Below are 25,029 nucleotides of genomic sequence, written 5' to 3'. Positions count from 1 at the left end.
AGCTCGCGCAAGCGTTGTCCTCTAGCTAATTGATTTTGAGTAGTTTTATCGAGATCGGAAGCAAATTGCGCGAAAGCCTCCAATTCTGCAGATTGTGCCAATTCCAATTTCAATTTACCGGCTACTTGTTTCATTGCTTTAATTTGAGCTGCAGAGCCTACCCTAGATACAGAGATACCCACATTAATTGCCGGTCGAATCCCGGCGTTAAATAAATCTGCTGATAGAAATGTTTATCCATCGGTAATAGAAATAACATTGGTAGGAATGTAAGCCGAGACATCTCCTGCCTGTGTCTCAACGATGGGTAAAGCTGTCATACTGCCCTCCCCTAATTGGGTACTCAATTTAGCGGCCCTCTCCAAGAGGCGGGAATGTAAGTGAAAAACATCTCCCGGATACGCTTCTCGCCCGGGCGGGCGTTTCAATAATAAAGACATCTGTCGATAAGCTTGAGCTTGTTTAGAGAGATCGTCGTAGATAATCAAAGTATGCTGTTTGCGATACATGAAGTATTCGGCTAGAGCTGCCCCTGTGTAAGGCGCGAGGTATTGCAAAGTGGCTGGAGAGTTTGCAGTTTCCGAGACTACGATGGTGTATTCCAGGGCGCCACGTTCCCGAAAGTTGTCAACTACTTGAGCCACAGATGAAGCCTTTTGGCCAATTAGCGACATAAAACAACATATGACATTTTGACCTTCTGATTTGGAATCGTATCTGTAGCTACTGCCGTTTTGCCAGTCTGTCTATCCCCAATAATTAACTCTCGCTGGCCACGACCGATGGGAATCATAGAATCAATAGCAATCAGACCTGTTTGTAGGGGTTCGTACACGGAGCGTCTTGAAATAATCCCCGGAGCGGAAGATTCTATCGATCTGAACTCAGAAGCTGGGATTTGTCCTTTTCCATCGATAGGTTGCGCCAATGCATTTACAACGCGGCCTAAAAACGAGTCACTGACTGGTATTTGAGCAATCTTACCCGTTGCCCGTACTGAACCCCCTTCTCGTATAGTTAGACCATCACCCGTCAGCACAGCCCCAACATTATCAGATTCCGGATTCGAAGCAATGCCAACTGTACCGTCTTCGGATTCCACCAATTCGCCAGCCATTACTTCATCAAGTCCGTGAATACGGGCGATTCCGTCTCCCACTTGAAGCACAGTACCGATGTTAACAACTTTCATTTCCGGAACATACCCTTTGATTTGCTTGCGAATGATGCTGCCAATCTCGTCAGGTTGAATGTTTATTACCATTTTTGCCAAAAAGTATTACTGCGAAAAGGAGAGGTAAAAATGAAACCTTTTTCATGATAAGATGGAGGCTGAAAGCTGTGATTACGTGGATTTGTTAGCCATGGCTCTGAGCAAGCCGATGTGGTAATCAATCATTCGTAGCTGAAATTCATTAGTTAGACGACCGTTCAAGCTTTCGAAAGCCCTTTCGGAGGCTAGTCGAGAAACTTGCTGTCGAACCTGCTCAATTGCTCGTTGCTTCTCAAAACGAATTGCATAATTTTTACTCTCTTCAAGTTCCCTTAAATCATTGTCAGCTGCATCAACGAGATCTCGCCGTTCCCTATCCATTTTCGTAAGTCCAATAATGCGAATCTCGTCCGCTTTCATTTCCGCTTGTTGCAATCGAAGACGAGCTCTCTGAAGTTTTTCAGTCGCTTCTTTGTGGCGCTCTTCCGCATCTTGAATCGTGTTCAAAATTGTCCTTTCACGATTTTCTAATAAATTGATCAATGAAAGTAGATTATAAATCTTCAATTCTCAAAGATTCACGATCTCTTCCCAAACCGAACATGGATCTTTCAATCCATTCGGCTTTCGTGCCCGCTTATCATGACGAGTTAAGTTAGGAAATCTAAAAGGTGATCATCCTACCCGGGCCTGCTTCCGCCTTTCCGTCTCGACTATCAGGATTCACACCAAATGAGTTCGGATAGAATAACTGAGATTTCTTCGAGAAGTTGTAAATTGGTAGCTCTCCAAAATTTATTTAATTTCTTTTTTGGAAGCCGTTTCCTCTAAGTATTTTTTGTTTCATATGGGTTGTCTCTTCGGCAAATTAAGCAAGATTGGAATAAATCAACTCCCATATCCACCTATAATGTCTCCGATAAGGGAAAAGGATAAGTTGAAGCATTCCCGATACGGGCGTTATGTAACGAGATTAATTGTGCATTCTCTCCCGCGACTTGAGTTACGCGACAGGGAAAAGAAAACCCGGATTTGCCAAGACTTCAAGACATTCCACTTTAACCATATTAACGAATTTCTGGAAATTGATCAGTGAGAATTGCGGTTTCACCGATTGTGCGGAATGCTCTGGTTCCTGCATAACATTCACTTGCAGGTAATTCGTTGGAGTTTTGCACCTCCTCTAATATAAATTATCAATTCAGGTGCAACTGGGGAAATCAGTTCTTTTACTTAGATAGACGACTCGCACACACCCCCTTTCCGTAATAAAATAATATACCTAGTACCAGGATTAAGTTAATTAGGTTTATCTCAAATATATTAGTATTTAGCCCAATAGTTCCAGCGAGGGTCCAATAACTCGAGGGAGCGATGATCTCACTTAGACTTCTCGTATTCTTTTCCCTCCTCGAAGGTTTTACGTTTTGGGCAATTTCTGATCCAGCCTAGCAAGAATTGACACATTAATTATTAATTGGGGAGCGAAGGGAGACAATCACGGAAGAAGCGGGATTTTCTTTTCAAATCATACATTTTGGAAATGACTCGTGGTCTGTCTAACAAAATTTACTGAAAATTTTTTATTTGGTAGGAGGCGGGAGATAAAAAGGCGAGTCAAAAGCTTGGTCAAATAAATGAAGAGACAATTTGCCCCCCCCCCGAGGGGAGGGCAGACAATATATCCAATTGATTTTTTTTTTATAATTATTTCTTATTCGTCGAGATGGTTTAGACAGGCGGATTTGCAAATGACGGGGCTGGAGCTACAACTGATCCATAAATTGTCAAAGCTTCCATGAAAGCCGAACTTAACAATAAAGTGCCTCGTATTTTACCTTCTGCTTCTGGCTGTCTTGCTATACCCTCGACCGCCTGACCCGCGGCAGTGCCTTGACCAACACCGGGTCCGATTGAAGCAAGGCCTACAGCTAACCCAGCGGCGATGACGGAAGCGGCAGAAATCAATGGATTCATATTAGTCTCCTCCTATTTAATCTAGGAACTTTAGTCGATTTTGCTTATTCCGTCGAATATGAAGAAAATTGAATTTGGTAAAGGTTAAAAAAAAAAAATTAGTAAATTAATTCCACGTAAATATAGTTGGGACCAATAATGTACTCCAGTTTCCGCATATTTAGTCTATGTTAACTGGAAGCAACGGTTTAGGAAAGAAATATCTACTTCACTTCTACCTAGACGTCGATCGGGAACATTTCTCGACTAATTTGACTTTTAAATTTAGGTAAAAGCTGGAAAAAATATTTTTGGATATTCGGTATTAATAACAATCACTTGTCAAAGCACGTCTCCCCTATACCCAACGACAGTAAAATGGAATAGCTTTACCTGATAAAATATATCATGGGATAAACACAATTAGGATTTAGCATTAACGGCTTGAACGAGAAATGGAAAAACAATGTATATTTCCCCCCCCCCCCCCCCGCGCGCTCAAAATTCTCGCAAAACATTTGCGACCGGCACCGAAACTCATTACCTCTTTTTTATTTACTTATTTATTCATTGAATACTTAAAACAATTTGATTTAATCTGTATGTAGGCGGTGGATATGTGTGAGGGAGAGAACCATCCCTTTTTTTTTTGGGGGATACTAAAAGTGACGAAAGAGAAGAAGGGAAAAACGCGGGTATAATTTTATAATGTAGTTTTATGATACCACATAAACGGCTTTTTCTCGCTATAGTGACCCGCCAGATTGTAATTGTACCCAAAAGGAAAAGAGATTTCCCGCAACTAAATTAGAGTTACGTTTCCTCATCCCACTAATGATGACCTTCCATAGATTCCCCGATATAAGCTGCAGCTAAAGTGGCAAAGATTAAAGCTTGGATACCACTTGTAAACAATCCCAAAAGCATCGTAGGTACAGGGACAATTAGGGGTACTAGGGAGACGGGAACAGCTACTACCAACTCGTCAGCCAAAATGTTTCCAAACAATCGGAAACTAAGCGATAGGGGTTTGGTGGAGTCTTCCAAAATATTGATAGGTAGGAGTATCGGAGTTGGCTGTATGTATTTGCCGGAATAGCTAAACCCTCTCTTGTACAAACCCGCGTAAAAATGTGCTACTGATGTAAGCAAGGCTAATGCGACGGTGGTGTTAATATCGTTCGTAGGTGCAGCCAACTCCCCATGAGGTAACTGAATGACTCGCCAGGGTAGCAAAGCACCTGACCAGTTAGAAGCAAAAATAAATGGAAACATTGTTCCAATAAATGGGACCCAGGGTCGATATCCCTCTTCCCCCATCTGGGTCCTGGTTGAATCTCGAATAGATTCAAGAACATACTCGATAAAATTTTGTGTACCAGTTGGTATCGATTGCAAATTGCCGGTAGTTGTAGCGGGTAAAGCTACCAATATGGCGACGACAACCCAAGAAGTTATAAGAACCTGTGCATGAACTTGAAAGTTTCCTATTTGCCAATAGAGATGTTAACCTACTTCTACACTTGATACTTGATGCGGATTATCAATTTCATTAATTTGCAATTGTTCAATTTGCATAATACCCCCCCCCCTCACAATGAGGAGCAAAATTATCTAAACTATTTTTCATTACATAAATGTTCTGAGTAGGAAGAGGCAAGTTCCTTTTCCATCAAACTATACGATTTATCAAATCAATCCATTTTCCCAAATAATAATAATGCCTTTGGGTATTTCGTTGCAAATCAACAAGGTCGGTGTATAGTTAACCGCCTTTCGGCCCATTAAGTTACCTTTATGTTTGAACGACCCTCGCTAATAGCTAATGCAGGTTTATCCAATATCCATCGGATCGAGGATCTAGCATCATCATTACCAGGAATTGGAACATCTACAAGATCTGGGTCACAATCTGTATCAACGATACAGATTGTGGGAATACCCGGAATACTGCATTCTTTGAGGGCAATAGATTATTCGTGTTGATCGGTAATTATCGCAATATCGGGTGAATCTGACATATATTGAATTCCACCTAGACACTTTTTTAATCTAACCAATTATCCCTTCAAAATCGCGGCCTCCCGTTTCGGAAGTCGGTCGAATTCTCCCAAATCGCCCCCAGTTTGTAAGTGTTGAAACCTGCGGAGACGTGTCTCTGTAGTGACCCAATTCGTTAACGTACCAGCTAACCATTTCTCGTTTACATAATGGCATTGAGATTTCAATGCAGCTGATACTATTAAATCAGTTACTTGATTCTTCGTACCCACCATCGGGAACTCCTTTCCCTCTACTGCTGCATCAAATACCGAGTCACAAGCTTCAGATAGGAGACGAGCGGTCTGAGTTAAGTCGAGAATATGAACACCCTTACGTTCTGTAAATATATAAGGAGACATCTTTGGATTCCATCTCTGGGTTTGATGTCCAAAGTGAATTCCTGCTGCCATCATTCCTTCCAAGTCGATAGTCCGATTTTTCTGTTGCATCTTCCCCTCTTTTATGAAAACGGATGTGAATTTGTCTCATTTTAACTAAATTTGGTAAATTGTTACAATCCAGTGAATCATTTCGCGGTTTGAAATGCGCGAAGAAATTGTCTGCCACTTTTTACCACATATCAAGATGAAGACGAGTGAAAGATCTATTCAATTCTTTACGAATGAAAAAACTGGGATTGAAATCCCGTTTTTTATGGTAACCACTTAGACTACTTCCAGTCTCCCATTTTGTCAACTTCTTACTACCCCCACTTGCCAAACGAGATTCTTTCTCTTTATTTATATTTAATTGACAATAGATTTCTGGACTACCTGTTCCGACGGGAACGGAGTCGCCAATAACAACATTTTCTTTCAACCCCTTCAGCCAATCAATTCGGCCGCGAAGGGCAGCTTTAGCCAATACTCGAGTGGTTTCTTGAAAACTTGCTTCCGCCAAAAAACTAGTAGTACTAAGAGAAGCCCTCGTCATACCCAATACAATAGGCTCGTAAAAAATTGATTTCTTTAAAACACGATTTATACGTTCCGCCTGTGATAACTCAACAAGCTCCCCAGGAAGGAATACATTAGTTACCCCATCTTCAGACGCTACGACCCTAGATGTCAATTGGCAGACAATAATTTCTAGATGCTTGTCGCATATCCGTACTCCTTGAGACTCATAAACTTTTCGAATTTGATCAATTAGAATCAATTGGCAATGCTCCATACTTCTTCCAGCACCTAGCAAGTGACTCCAGGGATTCCCAATTAATTTAGTAATATTTTGACACCATTTCTCAAAAAGATCTCCAATTCCTGCTGAAATAGAAGCAATGGAACGGGACTCCAGGAGTTGCTCAACCTTTGGGAGACCTTGAGTAATGTCTCCAGATTTCAATCTGTCATACGGCAATGTTATTAACGTATCTCCTTCCTCAAGGATATCCCCGGAACTCTTATGGGGATTTGCTCCCCGGGTTGCCAAAAAGGTTTTACCCGTTCTCACTAATGAATAATCTTGGTGAATGGCCATGACCTGGCCAGATTGGAAACATGTCCGATCTCGATGTAGATATCGACTTTCACTGATCGGTAGTCCTAGACTAATTAACATGATTTCTCGACTAAACACTCTTGTCGGTAAATAAGAAGGTTTGTCCAAGAAACCCTTTTTAACATAAAAATTTATGGGGCATTTCAGTAGTAATTTACTTTCATCAATCAGATAGAAATCTTGATGTTCCGACTTATCTATCGAATAATCAACGAAACCTTTTCTGGTAGAAAGGTTTTTGCCGCCGAGTGATAGATGATGGGGAATCGATGAACAAGAAATAGGGGACAAAGTCCCCACTAGACCTACCTCCTCAGCTTTCCTCTGGCCGAGATTGGAACTTGCTCTTCTAGCTTTAATCCATCCCTCTTCAACATTTGGATTTGCATAATTTTCTGAAATACATTTAGAACTCAGTGAGATCTTTTTTTTATTCTCGCCGATGCAGAAGAAACCATCTTCTGACCCGTAGAAGTATTTCCCAATTTCTCCTCCGCAACCACCATCCCTCGTATCAGTAACTGAATTATTACGGGACAAATTAAATGGCGACAAGATCAGGAATGATGTGGCTGGTTCCAAAGTCAAATGAATGATACCCTGACAGTTGACAGCTGATTTACAACAACTGTTAGCCAGATCAAGTTGAGGAGGAGATGGTTTGCCAAGAGGCGTTGATGTTCGAAAGATTTCATCAACCCTGACTCCTCTTTGTGTAGGGGGAGATACCATCGGATTTACTTGAAGAAAAGTTTTGAACAAATAACTTATTTTCACACTGATAAGAGAGAAATAGTTTCTTTTTCTAGGAAGGGTTTCGTGCAAATATTTCTGCCATTCAATTATCAAACAAAGCCGAACTAATTGAGTAGGCACATCGTTAATTACTTCAATTTTTTCCCCATTTTTGCAACAAATGAACGAAAGGGTCTTGGCTTTTGCGCGTCTCTGTGTTTTTGGTTTGTCAAATCGAGATGCTACTTGTGCCAGAGAATCGCTGGATAAGTTATACTCGCTAACTGGTGTCATCGGGACAAAGGTTTTTCCTTTTCTGCGAAATGTAAATGGTTGTAGGTAAATCCAATTTTTGACTTCAATGTCATCCGAAATCCTATTACCCGGCGCTAGTAATGTATTACCCCGTTTGGATATATTAATTTGCTTCTCTGGATTATAAATATATCCAGGGAGAATTCTTATTGTAGTAGCATCTCTTGATCTCTTTCTCATCCGAATCAATCCACCTGATTTGGTAATAATATTGTTAGTGATTTGCGCACCTTTTTTAACAATAGCATTATTTGTCACCAAAATAGACGACGAGGGTTCGTGCGTAAGATAAACCTCTTCTGGAATCGGGAAGAAATTTCCTTTTCTAACTACCCTGCACCAAGGACGAGAACTTTTATTCCCTGTCCCACCATCTAACTGGAGTCTCTTCGGATTGACCGGTTTAATTTCTACAGTGCCATACTTTATGATCCCTGAAACGATGGTTTGATACTCGAAGTTTTCATAGGTGGCAAAAATGTGATCCTGATCCGAACCATTGTTTAATTGAACATTGATACTTACAAAATCTAATTTTTTGATATTTTTTTGGCATCGTTCCATCAGCAAAGAAACCGAGTTTTCTAGCTCGGCCCGCTCCAACCAGACATTTGAAAGGATGTAATTGGATCTCGGACGTTTTGACCAATTTGAAAAATATTTTGAATCGGTTCCAAATTCTTGAATCCCTTTTCGACGATCTACGCAGTTACTAGCACTGGCTTGTGCTTCAAAAATTCCCTCCGAGTGACTGCGTATCCTTTTGATAGGGTGGGGTTTTATCCTAACTCTATCTTGATCTTTATGAAAAAAAGAGTTCCCATCAAATTTGGATGGAGATCCCGAAAGAATCCATATATGGCTCGCCTCTCGTACGAGACGAGCGATATTGCAGATGGAATCACGGACATGCCAAACAAATTTACTCCAGTGAATTTCTCCCCTCGAGTTTGGATAAATAGGTTTTCTAATACATTCTTTGGGAGGAAACTCCTTGGCTCGTACTTCCGCGATAACTTGTTGCGACTCAACATATTGACCAGTTCGAATCATAAGCAGACTCTGGGCTGGAATAAGAGAATTTTGTGTACCGACGGAATTGCCAATAAAGAGGGGTAAATCGTTTCGGCACATCCAAGCAGGATGCCCGTGCCTCGTACGCGTCGGATGAAGTAATCTTTCGTCAAATTTAATAAGTCCATTGAATGGAATTCGTACGTACTCCGCAATATCCCCTGTAAATACCCCACCTGTATGAAAAGTCCTCGATGTCAATTGAGTTCCCGGTTCTCCAATTGATTGACCCGCAATGATACCAACGGCTTCACCCAATTCTACTAAATTGCAATGGGCAAGGCTCCAACCGTAGCAGAACTGACAAATCCGGAAAATGCTTTTGCATGTCAAAGGAGATCTCACATGTATTGGCTGCGAGGACGCCATCAAGTTACTAGCCAATCCGTCGCTAATATCTTGGTTACGGGTGGCAATACATCTAACATCCCAGTAAACATGATCCGCCAACACACGTCCAACCAATCCCTGATGCGGCATCGTGCCAAGAAATCCTCGTCTTCGTTCGCCAGTATTTGAAGTCAAAAAAGCGAGACTTCTAGGAGTTTCACAATCCCTTCTTCGTACAGCAATATGTTGAACAACTTCGACAAGTCTACGTGTTAGGTATCCGGCATCTGAAGTTCGCACGGCGGTATCCACAACCCCTTTGCGAGCACCGTAGCGAGAAATAATATATTCTGTCAGGGATAAACCTTCGCGCAGATTTCTTCGGATAGGTAGGTCAATTACCTGACCTCGAGGATCTGCCATTAATCCCCTCATGCCAAGCAATTGGTGGACCTGGGAGATGGTCCCTCGGGCTCCTGAAACAGACATCATGTGAACGGGATTCAAAGGATCAATCATCTTGAAACTTGGACTCATTTCTCGTTTCAAACATTCACTTGTGGCATACCAGGCTTCAATTGATTGACGCAACTTTTCTATGGCATGCAGACTTCCGCAGCGGTAATGCCCCTCCGAGACGTAACCTTATTTCTCCGCGTCTCGTACAAGCCAACCTCTGGTTGGTACTGCTGAAAGGTCGTCAATACCCGATGAGATAGATGCTTCTGTAGCTTGCTGAAAACCCAAAACTTTCACTTGATCTGAGATATTTGTTGTAGACGCAATTCCGAAACAAACAACTAACTTGCCGATGAGTCTCTTCATCGCAGCCCTATCGATCGTCTTGTTGCAGAAAGGTAATTCATTTCGATCCATCATTATGAAGACCTCAACTTCATATATATATATGTTGTTTTATATCGCAGTATTTAGCAAGCTCTCTGTTATTAACTTCTCAATTTCATTAAACTGATTCATTTTATTTATTCACCCTCACCCATTGCCTATAATAAAAAGCTTTATCATTCCTCATTATTACTATTAGTATTACACCTATCGATTGTTGATGTACTCAGCGTAGATGAGGTGGTGTATGAAAAAGAATTCTTTGATACACCTTGCATTGCTTCCTTCAATTGTTGATTGAATAAAATGCGACCGGCTGTTGTAAGTACATACATACTAGAGATAGATCCATCCCTACATTTTCTAATTCGGCAATTTTCGTAGAAGTGAAAAGAAGTTCCTGACGATTCATAATGAGATTCGGAAGATAATTCACGAATTTTCGAACTAATAATTTGCAGATCGATTTTCCATCGAAGCCACAATAGACTGTGGGAATCCACTTGTCTCGATTCCTTGGCCCGAAGTAAGTCACAGTAACTGCTGAAATGAAGTAGTTTGGTGGAATATACGTTAACCCTGTCTATAAAACCAAGATGTCTATTTCTATAGATTCCTTGCCTACTTTCAATTGTTAGCGCATAAAGACCAAGAAGCATGTCCTGACTCGGTACAGATACGGGATCGCCCGTAGCGGGAGATAATAAATTGAGATGCGAAAACATCAGAAGACGAGCCTCGATTTGAGCTTCGACAGATAAAGGGACATGAACGGCCATCTGATCCCCGTCAAGATCTGCGTTAGACCCCCCACGAACCAATGGATGCAGACGAATGGCGCGTCCCTCTATCAAGAGGGGCTGAAACGCCTGTATGCCTAATCTGTGCAAAGTAGGTGCCCGATTCAGCAGTACAGGATGGCCTCGCATAACTTCCCGAAGAACTTCCCATATTATGGGATTCCCCTTCCGTATCATGCACTTAGCAGCTCGTAAATTACAGGCAAGGTGTCATCCAATCAAATTGCGAATTACAAAAGCTTGGAAAAGCTCAATTGCCATTTCTCGAGGTAATCCACATTGGTGTAATGAAAGAGATGGGCCGACAACAATTACGGAGCGACCTGAGTAATCGACCCGCTTGCCGAGTAGATTTTCTCTAAATCGACCCTCCTTGCCCTCAATAACCTCTGAAAATGACTTGTAGGGTCTATTATGAATATCCCTCATTGGTTGCCCACGTATACCACTACCGATGAGAGCATCTACAGCTTCTTGAACAAGTCGTTTTTGGCAAACAATTAATCCTTCCGGTGTAAATTCACTACCCGATAGGAATTCTCTGAGAGTATTATTTCGGTAAATAATCTTCCTATAAAGTTCGTTAAGATCAGAGGTAATCAATTCACCTTCATACAATTCCACTATTGGTCTTAATTCAGGCGGGAGAACCGGTATAAAATATAAAACCATCCATTCGGGTTTCATATTCGTCCGTAAAAAATCCTTGGCTAGTTTAATCCTCCTGATCAGAAGATCTTTTCTTCTTCGAATTGTTCGATCTTCCCATTCGATTCCAACTGGCTTCTGTTTTACTGACGCCTGCCACTCTAAATACGCGCAATTAAGAAAACTTTGCAAATCTAAGCTAGCTAATCCTTCTCTGATAGCATCTCCCCCAGTAACAATTTCATTTTTTCGAAGCATCTCGTAATTTTGGGTAGAAAAAAAAGTGGGAAGTATGTTTCTCCAGGCTCGATCCTCATAATTGAACAGCCCCCGCAGTCTTAATAGAGCGGGCCTTTCAGCCACGGGCCTAGCTAGAAAAAGATTGGGATAGGTTGGCCGACCCCCCCCCAGAATCGGACAAGAGCGTTTCCCCTCATCCGGCTCAAATAACTAGTACCAGATTTACAACCCGACTAATTAATGTTTTCAAAACACAATAATAGAATCTAGAATAATCTAATAAAGTATCGCCCCGTCGAAAATAGCTGTTCAGTACTCGAGTTCCAAATAGTATTTTTCGAGTAGTCTCAATTTTTCCATCATGGATGATCCTGTACAGGAGGAAGTAGGTTCTTTGCCTTCCTATCATAAGTCGGAAATTTTTTTCTTGTTCCTAATGTGATCATTTCCCCCCTTTGGGTTTTCAATCCACTTCGATGGCTATCAGTTGATTTGAGAAGTACATGCGATGATTAGCTTCCCCTAACCATACCCAAAGTCTTTCCTAACGGCGAAAAAGAAAATCAAAGGATCGGGGTTATGTTAGGAAGCATTTAATATTTGTCTACTAACTGAAACAAATATCTTATTCTTTTTTTCACGAAGCCTGATTTAATTAGTTTGGTAGATTCTCTCTCTCTTTCTACCAAAAACTAACCATGGGGAGGATTCTTCAGTTTCTACGCAATAGATTGCGTATTTTCTCCCGAGTTGCGCGAGACTTCCTCATCTTTAATTTTGATTGAGGGACGCGTCGGTTAGAGGCCTCCAATTCCTACATGGAATGACAGATTGTATCAAATCTATGCCGATCAACATGTGAAGTCGAGTCACGCATCGCAATAGACTGGGCTTTCCAATTCTTTAAGAGGTTTGGCTAGTAGGTTTGCAATATAACTAGGGATTCGTTTAAGAAACCATACGTGAGTTACTGGACACGCGAGTTTGATGTATCCCATCCGATATCTACGAACTCGAGAGTCAGTAAACTCGACTCCGCAATGCTTGCAAAATCTGGAAGACTCTCCTTCGTCATTGACAGATCGGCAGTTTCCGCAAGCACAGACTCCACTTTTTGTAGGCCCAAATATTCTTTCGCAAGATGACCCATCTCTCTCTGGTTTGTGAGTCTTATAGTGCGATGTGTAAGGTTAATCGACTTGTCCAATGACATCTCCATTAGGTAACTCCCTTTCGGCCCAACTGCGAATCTGTTCGGGAGAAGCTAGTCCAATCCGAAGTTGTTGATAATTAGTTCGATGAATCATAATAAACTCTCAATTAATTTTCACGAGAGAAATTTCAAGGAAATATCAAATGTTTTCAAATTCCCTTCCCAAATCTTCTTCAGGTATGAAATTGCGTTCCAAATTTAGGCCCATACGTCGTAACTCCCGAACTAGCAATCGGAAAGACTCTGGAACGGTTTTAGGTTTGCAAACTGGTTTTCCGGTCATAATTGCACTAAGTGCTTTGTAGCGAGCCTGAATATGATCTGATTTAGTTGTAAGCATTTCCTGCAAGGTGTAGGACACCCCAAACCCCTCCGAAGCCCAGACTTCCATTTCTCCAATTCGTTGTCCCCCCCGTCTCGATTTCCCCTTGAGAGGTTGCTGTGTAACGAGCGCGTAGGGACCACTAGATCGTGCGTGAATCTTATCATCAACCTGATGAATAAGTTTCATTATATAAGCTTTCCCAGTTGTAATAGATTGTCCAAAGGGATCACCCGTTCGTCCATCGATCAATCGACTCTTTCCAGGGTGGCTGGGTTCGAATAGCCACGGATTATTGGTCCGCGCACCCGCTTCGTGAGGTTCGGCAAATACTAGTTTTCTGGAAGCTTCCCGTTCATATCTTTCATCAAAGGGTACTACACGGTAATGAGTTTCTGAAAACTCCCCGGCTAACCCAAGCAAGCATTCGAAAATCTGTCCCACATTCATTCGTGAAGGTACTCCCAAGGGACTTAGTATCATATCAACCGGCGTACCATTTTGCAAATAGGGCATATCTTGCCTGGGTACTATCTTTGATACAATACCTTTATTTCCATGCCTACCGGCTATCTTGTCACCCACTTGTATCTTACGTCTTTGCAATATATATATATGAATTACTTCCAAATCATTTGTAGCATCATCTTCGGGGTATACCCACCTCACATCAGTGACTCGACCTCTCCCACCAATAGGTACTCTTAGACAACTTTCTCTTGCATTAACCAGTTGTATACCAAAAATAGCTTGTAATGATCTTCCTTCTGGAACACGTGATGAGCTTGCCCCCTCCTGAGGCGTCAGTTTACCTACCAAAACGTCTCCGGCCTCCACCCAAGATCCTGATTCTACGAGCCCATCGTCGTCGAGGTGTCGAAGTAAATAACCATCCAATTGAGATATTTGCTTGGTAACCCGCTCAGGTCCTTGATTTGTTGCACAAATTTCAACCTCATGTTTTTCGATGTGAAGAGATGTGAAAATATCTTCATAGATAAGGCGTTCACTAATCAAGACCGCATCTTCGAAGTTGTATCCTTCCCACGGCATGTAGGCTACTAATATATTTTTACCCAGAGCTAGTTCCCCCCTGACAGTCGCTGCTCCATCCGCTACGATTTCTCCGCCTCTCAGGAGTTCTCCCAGCGAAACCGCGGGTTTTTGGTGCATGCAGGTGTTATTATTGGAACGCTCAAATATTTTTAATTCCTCAATTGTAGTAGGTTGAGCCAATTTGTTCTTTTTCGCTTCGTGGATAAGAGATAGCTCAATTCTATTACCATCAATATAGCAAACTTTACCATCCTGTTCGGATATAGCTACACTTCCCGAATCCAAAGCTACTTGACTTTCCAACCCAGTTCCTACAATGCATCTTTCGGGCTTAATTAATGGAACAGCTTGACGTTGCGTGGTAGAACCCATCAAAGCACGGTTTGCATCATTATGTTCAATGAATGGAATGAGAGAAGCTCCGATGGAAAAATGATGGAGAGGATGAATACTTCGAAAATCAACTTGTTCCCAGAGAACGCTGAGAAACTCTTGTTGATATCGCACTGGTATAATTTCCTTCTCCGAACCTCTCCATTCGGATAATAGTAAATTCTCACTTGCTACTCGGTAATAATCATCTTCTGCGGGTGATAAATTGACTAACTGCTCCTCCCCAGACGAATCTGACATTTCGAGGTAAGGGCTCCCCAAAGATCCCGAAGTGTTAACTCCTGCCTGAATAGCTAATGAGGAAATCAGGCCAGCATTCATACCTTCCGATGTTTCGATTGGGCAGATGCGACCATAATGACTGAAATGAATATCTCTAGCTTGAAAACTAGCGGTTCGACGTGTTAACCCGCCGGGACCTACAGAGCTTAATCTTCGTTTATGAACCATTTCAGATAATGGATTTGTTTGGTCCAAAAATTGCGAAAGGGGGTGTGAACCAAAAAACTCCTTGAAAGCTGCTATTACTGGCACGGGTGTCACCAACCCCCGGGGAGTGATTGCGCGTTTGCGCCTAACGGCTCTAGATAAATTTTATCGAATCAAATTCTCCAAACGGTTTGGAGCTAATTTCAATTGTTCCTGAAGCAAATCTGCAACGGATCGAACACGTCGATTTTTCAAATGATCTATATCGTCGAGTTTGCCCTCTCCGTAACTTATTTCTACTGAGTGATCTGCAGCTGCTAATATGTCTTGGGGTAGCAAAAAAGACTCCGTTTCGGGTACATCAAGAGTTAGCTTGATGTTTAGGTTTCGTCTACCAATTCGTCCTAATTCGCATCTATGTTGGAAAAACCTCTTCTATAATTCCCTAAATATGGATTCCGAAAAGAATACATCTGCGTCTGTAGCAGAGTATAGGTGTTTGTACAGCTCTGCTATGGCATCCTCTGGAGATTCAATACTTTCTTTTTGCCTTTTGAACATATTTGAAAAAATCCTTGGGTAACGGGAGTTTTGTAGAATATCTCTTTTGCATAACCCCATAGCTACTAGTAGAATAAAAATAGATATTTTTTTTTTCTTGCTTATACGAACCCATATTCTATTCCTCCCGTCTATCTCTAGCTTAAATCTCCCTCCCTGATCTGAAATTGCGGTGCTGGTATACGCGAGAATCCCTCTCTGATCCGACTCCCGATTGTAGTAAATACCAGGACTCCTCAATATTTGACTGACTAAAACTCTAGCGATCCCATTAATAATAAATGTTCCTCCGGAATTCATCCAAGGAATAGATCCGAGTCGTACATCTTCCTCTTGCACTATTTGGTCTTCCTTACAAATCAATTAAGCTGGTACATATGGGTCAGCGGAATACGTAATACATTGATACGCGGCATCTCTCTCTTCGAGAGAAGGTTCTGTCAATTGGTACTGATTTCCAATAGATCAGAATTCTACTTCCTTATCTGTATCTTCAATTTTTGGGAAATTTTCAAGTTCCTTAAGCAATTTTTGATGAACGAAACGACTAAAACCTTTAAATTGAATTTGTGCAAGTTCTGGCAGTACGGGCATACCTCCACTTCCTCCTAACGAAGTGATACATCTAGACCTACCTCTGAATTAAATTTCACAGACCAGTCTGATCGTTCTAATAATATAATTTGCAAATTCCCCCTTCCTTTGACAAAGATTTATATATACATATAGATATAAAGGTGGAGGAATATCTAATCTAGATAGATCTAAATATATGAGTGGGTGTGAGTAAATAGATATGAGTAGACTTTTTTTTTTCACTGAATTATCTTTCTTTATTCCTCCTCTAACAAATTCGTTAAAGCAGGTAGAAAGCTGCAGGAAATCTTATTCACATATTTTGATATTTCAAAAAGAATTTAGAGGATTTATGCACCGAAAAAAAAAAAATCTTTTTGACGATCCACGAGATGGGAACCTAAGCAAAATCCAGATTTTACAAACTTAAAATCACTTCTGTGATAAATTTTTTGCCGGGAAAACTTAGTAGTATCCGGGGCGAAACAGCGATTGACGCGTAGACGTGGAATCTAGAAAAGAAGTCCTTTGTAATTATATCACATCAGCAATTTTAATTGTCAAGAAAATCTAGTGGAAGGAAAAGTAGGATGTCTTCCCACTGATTTTGCCAACACCAATCCGTGACGTCTCCAACTCTGGGCAACATGAATAGAGGTACTTGTCAAATAAAAAATTCTATCTGTAGATAGGTAGATAGATATAGATAGATTGTAAAAAGATTGCCTTAGGGTTAGGATAATTTATTGCCAACGCCTCTGAAAAATAGATCAGATTGAAGACCTCCTACAACCTGAAGATTTTCTAACCGATTTCTTTTCTTTTATTCCCTAGCAAAGTCAAAAAAAAAAAAAAAAAAAAAGATTTTTTCCCCCCTCATACAGGAGTTTTAACAAAAATTAGATTATGAATCATTGACTCTGGGACAATTACTACGTACACTCCAACTGAGCTAATTGCTACTCGGGGTTGTAGTTCAATTGGTTAGAGCACCGCCCTGTCAAGGCGGAAGCTGCGGGTTCGAGACCCGTCAATCCCGATACGGGAAATTGCAACGAAACAAATCGGAGTTCTATTACCCATCTTACATAGATGCTAAAAGATACCACTTATAAAGAATATGCCCAGATTTAGATTTTCCTATTTTACTTCTTGGGTCGAGCTGGATTCGAACCAGCGTAGGCACCGCCAGCGGATTTACAGTCCGTCCCCATTAACCGCTCGGGCATCGACCCGTAGGAAAGGAATTTTGGTTCTATTCTATTACATGAATTGTTGCTCGATTAATCAATTTCATTTAAAAGCTTCCATTCGATTCTTTTCAGTTGTCCCGAAATTTACCGGGAGGGGTAACAATAGACTTGTTATGTGCGCAAAGAAGTTATTGAAACTCGAATACCCCCAGGGGAATTCGAATCCCCGTCGCCTCTGTGAAAGAGAGGTGTCCTGGGCCTCTAGACGATGGGGGCCAGATTATCTGCTAGAAGCTTAGGTTATTTCCCTCGAGTTGTCAATATGGAGGGATTAAGGATGCCATAGAAATAGTTTTTATTAACGACATTAAACTAATAAGGAAAATAATTTATCAACATATCACTTTCCCCTGTAGCAGCTGACCGATTAGCTAGAAGCGGAAGCGGCGGATCTAAACTGCTTGTAGAAGTTAGAGATAGGTATTCCCGGTATCTATTTGTATTGCATACCTAATCGTGTGATATACTACATAATCGATATTAGAAATTTGGTTTCAACGCCTTATTATTAACTAATAATATTTGATTCGGTCAACCCGACTAACTAAAAATCGAAGGTTCATAACGGAATCCGAGAGTTCCTCTCGATAGGACCGCTCAATTTATTTCCCAATTAATGATTTGAACTACTAATACGGAAGTAAACATTCTTGCGTTTGTAGCCACTGCACTTTTCATTCTAATTCCGACAGCTTTTCTACTCATTCTTTACATTCAGACGGCCGCCCAAAATAATGGGTAGTTATCAATTACTCTGATTGGTAACTTAGTAGATTTCTTGGTAAGTTAGTAAAGTTAATAGTATAGTAATTTATGGGGGTAGCTGGGGGGGGGAGATGAAAAAATATTAATTTTTTTTTTGTTTTCACAAAGCAAATGCGGTGAAACAAGATTTGGTATTCCGGGGTAAATCGCGGACCTATATGGCTGCTACTATACTACCACATCACCAAATTGTTACTGCCCAACGATGTTTCCTGGTTAAGTTTACTCCTGCTAATCGTAATGATTGCTCCCCCCTCCCCGCTTCTTTAGAATTTTTCTGCCTATGTTGTTTGCCCGTAATTCCAGATTGAATTGCTAGAAATTGATAGAGTTATCGATCTATCAAATTCTAGCAATTCTACCAAATCCCCCGGAAATGAGATCCACTCACTGAGCAGCCATGGGTTGAAAACTCAATCTGTTCTACTTACATTTCTATTCTAAAAGAAAGAGATAGTCACTAAAACGGTATCAAGCGAAACATTCGTAACTATAAGCTTAGCTGCATATCAACTGAAAATACAAGAAAAAAAAAACTAATTTTTTGCCTCGGGTGCAGTCATAAACCCAGAGAAATATCTACAACTTGAACCACCAGTGGAGTAAAATACCGATTACCCCATTATACCAATTTATGAAGTAAAGGGTTAAAATAATGATCTTGGGTTTGTTAAAACCCCTCATAGAATTTCTTCTCCCCGGAATCAAATAATATAGATATATCTATTTACTTTTTTTGTTCAATTTCCAGATTTTGATACGAGAAGAAATCTTATAGGCAAAAAAAAAAAAAAAAATCTATGCAGTGTAATTTAATTCCTAAATTAATCCTAAATTAACTAGATAAAGGATCCGTTTAACGAAGGATCAATTAGCTACTCGACACAAGTCACAACCCACTTCTTCCCCGAACTACAAGCGAGAGGAAAACGTAGAAATTGCCGTCAAGGCAGCCCAAGCTATAGTGACTGAATCCGTAATTATAATTCCTATCTTTTCACTCCCCAAATTTTACGATAACTAACTAGCCTCGAGCTCAGATGCATATTAAATCTTTGGAAGCGTCAAAGTACGTAATAAGAATCAGATATCTTCTTCTGCTGCAGATACCCCCCTAGTAGCGAGAAACAACGAGTATGTATAATTCCAAGTCGTCTTTTCCAATGTTACTGGGTAGTTTTTATAATTTTGTAGGATTTGTCAATTCCTACTTGCTACTGACTAAGTAGTAGTATACTTATTCGGGATTGTCGATGCGTGATTTGTCGAGATACGTGGAATGTGTTAGGCTATAACAAGCTATAGAGCAAACTCAACCTGTATCCGATTTCGGCGCACCAAGCAATCCCCGGAAAACCCTACCTAGATGGGTGAGTAAAATTAGATGAATTTAATCTTCCAAATTGTTATTTTCCATTTCTTCTTCCAGGCGATACCCAGATTCGAACTGGGGAATAGGATTTGCAGTCCTACGTCTTACCGCTTGACTATATCGCCCCGTTTCAAAGATTCTATTCTAATGCCGACTTGAAAAGACCATCGAGGACGTTCAGCCGGTCAGACGAAATGTCTCACCAGTGAGTATAGTGCTGAGATTAGAAACTGACAAGTAGTTTCCCCTATGCTCCCGATGAAAATTTCTAGTTTCATATGCATCCACTTCGAAAATGACAACCTGCAACCTAGTTATTCGCCCCGAAATTTCGAACGAAATTGTGAATTGCAAAAACTTGAAATTTCTATTCTATAGGTAAGAGTTTTGTATGTTTCTTCATTTGGGGTCAAACCTCTTTATTGTCCCCAAAGTAGGCGGATAGCGGGAATCGAACCCGCGTCACCTCCTTGGCAAGGAGAAATTTTACCACTCAACTATATCCGCGCAATCCATCATTTTATTTTACGCACCAAATTGCATCTTTTGCCAATGAGATCCTTAATACACACTTCTTTTAATATAAGAAAAGATTAAATTTACCTACATAACTTCATTTCTTTTCTTACGAAATCAACTTAAACTGAGTTATGTATTGCAAATTGCAAATCCTTCTTTCTGGCGGTGGAAAATCTATTTATCTCGTCTCACATTTGAATTCCCCACCCGTAACGGTAAGTTACGAGGGGAAGAACCAAAACAGACTTTTAGGAGATGAAGGAATTGGGTATACCTACCAAAAAAACTAATCCAATCCATAATGAGGCCCCTGAAAAAACAATATTTTTGTTGTCAGACCATCCTCCGGGAGACGCAAACGCCACAGGCACACCAACAACTAGTAAAAATGAGGTAGCAATTAATGCAAATAAAGCAAATTGAAAAGCAGTAGTCATAATTCCGATTCCTTTCGCATGAGGAATTGATTTTCTGTACCACTTAATCCGCATCCGACGGAGCTGCTGCGAAGTTTTCATTTGTAGGGAACAAACGTCTATTTCTAAGACTAATTTATCAAATCCCTACGACACCTCTCAACTAGAAAAGTTAGCTCAACCCCGCCCGCTATTGAAGATGTTTATCTCATGTAGCGATATTTTCACCCCGTATCTGTTGTATCGTAGCAAGGGTAGAAAAAAAATCTCTCTCTATACAAATAGATCTTAGAATCAAAAACTTTTGCGGTTCATTCGCAACTCGATTGTCTTCCCCAATCATCTGGTAGACTTGGGTTACACTTTTTATCCTCCGAATCTCAAAGGAAGAATTCGCCTATTTGGGAGAGATGGTCGAGCGGTTTAAGGCTCCAGTCTTGAAAACTGGCATGGCACCTCGATGCCATCGAGGGTTCGAATCCCTCTCTCTCCTAACATTTGGATCAGCCATAAAGGAGGCAAGAGTGATAGCTGAGATCTACTCCGATCCGAAGAGGTTCTCCTCCAATACGTTGCAAAAAACCATTATTTGTGTGTGTATAACATATGACTAGATGATGAGTTGGAATCTACCTATCCAGTTGGATAGATAGATCTTAAATAAATGTGATGAATTAAAAGAAGAGGAGGCAAATTTATTAAGTCCTCACTTGTTAGCGCGTGGGAAATTATTTACCTATTTTACTTTTCTGCCATCACCCTTTCATCATCTAAACAAATTCTTCGGATTTTAATTAAGGGGTGTCATAGAAAGAACGGGTTCGGTATCGCGGTCAATTCCTTTTTCAAAGCCGGCTGCGGCTGCACGAGCCCTACCTGCGTGCCATAGATGGCCCACAAAGAAAAAGAATCCCAAAACAAAGTGAGAAGTTGCTAACCAACTTCGGGGAGATACATAGTTTACAGCATTAATCTCGGTAGCTACCCCGCCTACAGAGTTTAAGGAGCCTAAGGGTGCATGAGTCATATATTCCGCAGATCGTCGCTCCTGCCATGGCTGTATATCCCTTTTCAACTTACCAAGATCTAAACCATTTGGACCTCTTAGAGGTTCTAACCAAGGAGCACGAAGATCCCAGAAGCGCATTGTTTCGCCCCCAAAAATAATTTCTCCGGTGGGGGAACGCATTAGGTATTTTCCTAACCCAGTAGGTCCCTGGGCAGAACCTATGTTGGCGCCGAGACGTTGGTCTCTAACGAGGAAGGTAAAAGCTTGAGCTTGAGAAGCTTCTGGACCGGTGGGACCATAAAATTCACTAGGATATGCTGTGTTGTTGAACCAGACGAAACAGCAGGCAGTGAAGCCAAATATGGCTAGAGCTCCCAAGCTGTAGGATAAATAAGCCTCCCCGGACCACACAAAAGCTCGACGAGCCCAGGCAAACGGTTTTGTTAATATGTGCCAAATCCCGCCGAAAATACAGATGGATCCGAGCCACACATGTCCCCCGATAATATCTTCTAGATTATCTACACTCGCAATCCATCCCTCTCCGCCAAACGGAGACTTTAGTAGGTAACCAAAGATAATATTGGGGTTTAGAGTAAGATTCGTAATTTCTCTTACATCTCCGCCACCGGGTGCCCATGTATCATACAACCCTCCGAAATAGAGTGCTTTGAAAACCAGTAGGAAAGCGCCGAAACCTAGTAATATTAGATGAATACCGAGAATTGTAGTCATCTTATTTTTATCCTTCCAAGTGTAACCAAAGAAAGGAAAAGATTCTTCCAGAGTTTCGGGACCAATCAAAGCATGATATATGCCTCCAAAACCCAAAACTGCGGAAGAAATCAAATGTAGCACTCCGGAAACAAAGTAAGGGAAGGTATCGGCCACTTCCCCGCCAGGACCTACCCCCCAACCCAGGGTTGCCAAGTGGGGAAGTAGAATTAATCCCTGCTCATACATAGGCTTCTCTGATACGAAGTGAGCTACTTCAAATAAATTCATAGCTCCAGCCCAAAATACAATCAGACCAGCATGAGCTACGTGGGCACCAAGCAATTTACCAGACAAATTAATCAACCGGGCGTTCCCCGCCCACCAAGCAAAACCCGTGGTTTCCTGATCGCGACCACCCAGCGAGAGAGTTCCATTAAAGAGCGTTTCCACGGGGTAAAACCTCCTCGGGGAATACAAGATTTTCGTGAGGCTGATCCTGAGCTGCCATCCAGGCACGGATCCCTTCGTTTAGTAAGATATTCTTTGTGTAGAAAGTCTCGAACTCGGGATCTTCTGCTGCACGAATTTCTTGGGAGACAAAGTCATACGCGCGCAAATTTAAGGCGAGACCAACTACTCCGATAGCACTCATCCATAAACCCGTCACTGGCACAAATAACATGAAAAAATGTAACCAGCGTTTGTTGGAAAAAGCGACACCAAATATTTGGGACCAGAAGCGATTTGCAGTTACCATCGAATAAGTCTCTTCAGACTGAGTTGGATTGAACGCCCGAAATGTGTTTGCACCGTCGCCGTCTTCAAAGAGAGTATTTTCAACTGTAGCACCATGAATGGCACATAGGAGAGCAGCGCCCAGAACTCCTGCAACCCCCATCATATGAAATGGATTCAGAGTCCAATTATGAAAACCTTGAAAAAACAAAATGAATCGGAAGATAGCCGCTACACCGAAACTAGGTGCGAAGAACCAACCGGATTGTCCTAAAGGGTAAATCAAAAATACGGAGACAAAAACCGCAATCGGACCAGAGAAAGCTACTGCGTTGTAGGGGCGTAATTGTACGGACCTAGCCAGTTCAAATTGGCGTAACATAAAACCTATTAAGGCGAAAGAACCATGAAGGGCGACAAAAGTCCATAAACCCCCCAATTGGCACCAACGAGTGAAGTCCCCCTGTGCTTCAGGACCCCACAAAAGAAGCAAAGAGTGGGCCAAACTATTAGCAGGGGTAGATACCGCGGCAGTCAAGAAATTGCATCCCTCCAAGTAAGAACTTGCTAATCCGTGAGTATACCACGAAGTCACAAAGGTCGTACCCGTGAACCAGCCCCCCAGGGCGAAGTAAGCGGTGGGAAATAGTAGTAAGCCGGACCAACCCACAAATACAAAACGATCTCTCCTGAGCCAGTCATCCATACTGTCGAATAAGTCTTTCGGTTCTTTGGAAGATTTTCCAATGGCAATTGTCATATCTGTTCCCACTAAGCTACCCAAACCACTTTTAGGTCCCTCATTCCTATTTCTATATTCCAGGAGTTGGTATAGTTCTCTTGAATATGAGATTACCAGATTGTTGATAAGTCATTTTATCAGAATTTGTCGTGCGAGATCAAAAATCGTAATATTTTCACAAGGCCTTCTTGCCCTTTTCCATTTTTTTTTCACTTTTCTTTCAATTTATTCTATTCATCATTTTTGCCCAATTCTTTCTCCTCCCTGCTTGTCGTTCCAATATATCATCCCTTCTTGTCTCTGGGAGATCCCTTCTGCCACGTCAGATATTTAGTAGGTAAGCCCCCCTTTTCTTCCAGGACTTCGCTAACCATTTTAACACAACAACGAACCTGATCCAACGGAAAGTCGAGTTGTTTCCGAGAATCCGGGGTAGGTAAATACGAAATTTTGTAGTATAGTATAAGGAGTTTACACATGTTATGCATAGGAATACGCGGAACTTATGCTTTTTATTGCATCTATCTCTACTTCGAGGATATTTAGGGACTTATTCTACCAATGCCTAGGAAACCTTAAAAAAATATTTTGTCTCGACTAACAAAAATAGGTAGCAACCAGAGGGTGTGTCGGAAATTTATGCATCGAACAGGATAATTATGTCTCCATCTAGACTCCTAGCAGTGTAAACGGTTTCCAATTGTTTGAAAGATGTGGAAAAGGGGAGAGTACCAGAGACTTGTAAGAATCTTTTCAGTAATTGAAATTTGTTTTGTAATACAGTGAATAGGGAAAAACTATTTCCCAAATTACAATTCTTCTTTTGTATCTTCTTTCGCAACTGCAGATGTAAAGATATATATCTATAAAACAATAAATAGATAAATCTATTTATTGTTTGTCTTTTCGTCAGATTTGCATTTAATTCCCGAGGTAAGAATAACCAAAATGTCTCTGGTACAAAAAAGTATATCCAACTGATTTACCGATACCGCGGGAGACAATACAATATTCTTTTTGCATGATGACTTAGTTACATTAAGATCCCCCCCCCCCCACGAACAGGGTTCGTGTTGACTCCAGTATCTTTTTTTCCTAGCCAATGGTACTGGATATCTAAATTTTGGATAACTACTCTCTCTATTAGCATCTTACATGACTATTTTAGCCCTTTGTCGGATTTGAACCGACGGCTTACGCCTTACCATGGCGTTACTCTACCGCTGAGTTAAAGGGGCCTATGTACTGTGA

General features: G+C 41.2%; 1 protein-coding gene and 4 non-coding genes across 5 annotated transcripts; 1 reads left to right on the top strand and 4 right to left on the bottom strand.

Annotated features, from left to right (window-relative positions):
- Window positions 1-17,403: 17,403 nt before the first annotated feature.
- Window positions 17,404-17,485, bottom strand: TRNAY-GUA (transfer RNA tyrosine (anticodon GUA)). Its single transcript has one exon. It is a non-coding gene; the product is annotated as a tRNA-Tyr (tRNA).
- A 2,210-nt stretch (window positions 17,486-19,695) lies between these two features.
- Window positions 19,696-19,765, bottom strand: TRNAC-GCA (transfer RNA cysteine (anticodon GCA)). Its single transcript has one exon. It is a non-coding gene; the product is annotated as a tRNA-Cys (tRNA).
- A 311-nt stretch (window positions 19,766-20,076) lies between these two features.
- Window positions 20,077-20,147, bottom strand: TRNAG-GCC (transfer RNA glycine (anticodon GCC)). The gene has a single exon. It is a non-coding gene; the product is annotated as a tRNA-Gly (tRNA).
- Window positions 20,148-20,401: 254 nt separating this feature from the next.
- On the bottom strand, window positions 20,402-24,914 carry LOC147416993 (photosystem II CP43 reaction center protein-like). Its single transcript, XM_086507915.1, has 2 exons — window positions 22,752-24,914; window positions 20,402-22,702 (listed from the first exon to the last, which is right to left on the bottom strand). The coding sequence occupies exons 1-2, from the start codon at window positions 23,794-23,796 to the stop codon at window positions 21,366-21,368; spliced, it is 2,382 nt and encodes a 793-aa protein (XP_086364041.1). The 5' UTR covers window positions 23,797-24,914; the 3' UTR covers window positions 20,402-21,365.
- TRNAS-UGA (transfer RNA serine (anticodon UGA)) lies at window positions 20,980-21,068 on the top strand. The gene has a single exon. It is a non-coding gene; the product is annotated as a tRNA-Ser (tRNA).
- Window positions 24,915-25,029: the final 115 nt, after the last annotated feature.

The sequence above is a fragment of the Adiantum capillus-veneris genome, unplaced genomic scaffold (assembly GCF_014529385.1).
Source record: "Adiantum capillus-veneris isolate H3 unplaced genomic scaffold, ASM1452938v2 Hic_scaffold_33, whole genome shotgun sequence".
Classification (NCBI taxonomy): Eukaryota; Viridiplantae; Streptophyta; class Polypodiopsida; order Polypodiales; family Pteridaceae; genus Adiantum; species Adiantum capillus-veneris.
This window is presented reverse-complemented; position numbering and strand designations above follow the sequence as displayed.

What these genes read in the sequence shown, in the direction of transcription:
- LOC147416993 (XM_086507915.1), bottom strand. Translation starts at nt 23,796, where the DNA reads ATGACAATTGCCATTGGAAAATCTTCCAAAGAACCGAAAGACTTATTC. An exon ending in CCCCGAGGAGGTTTTACCCC is followed by an intron (nt 22,703 to 22,751) that starts GTGGAAACGCTC and finishes GTCGCGATCAGG; the next exon opens with AAACCACGGGTTTTGCTTGG.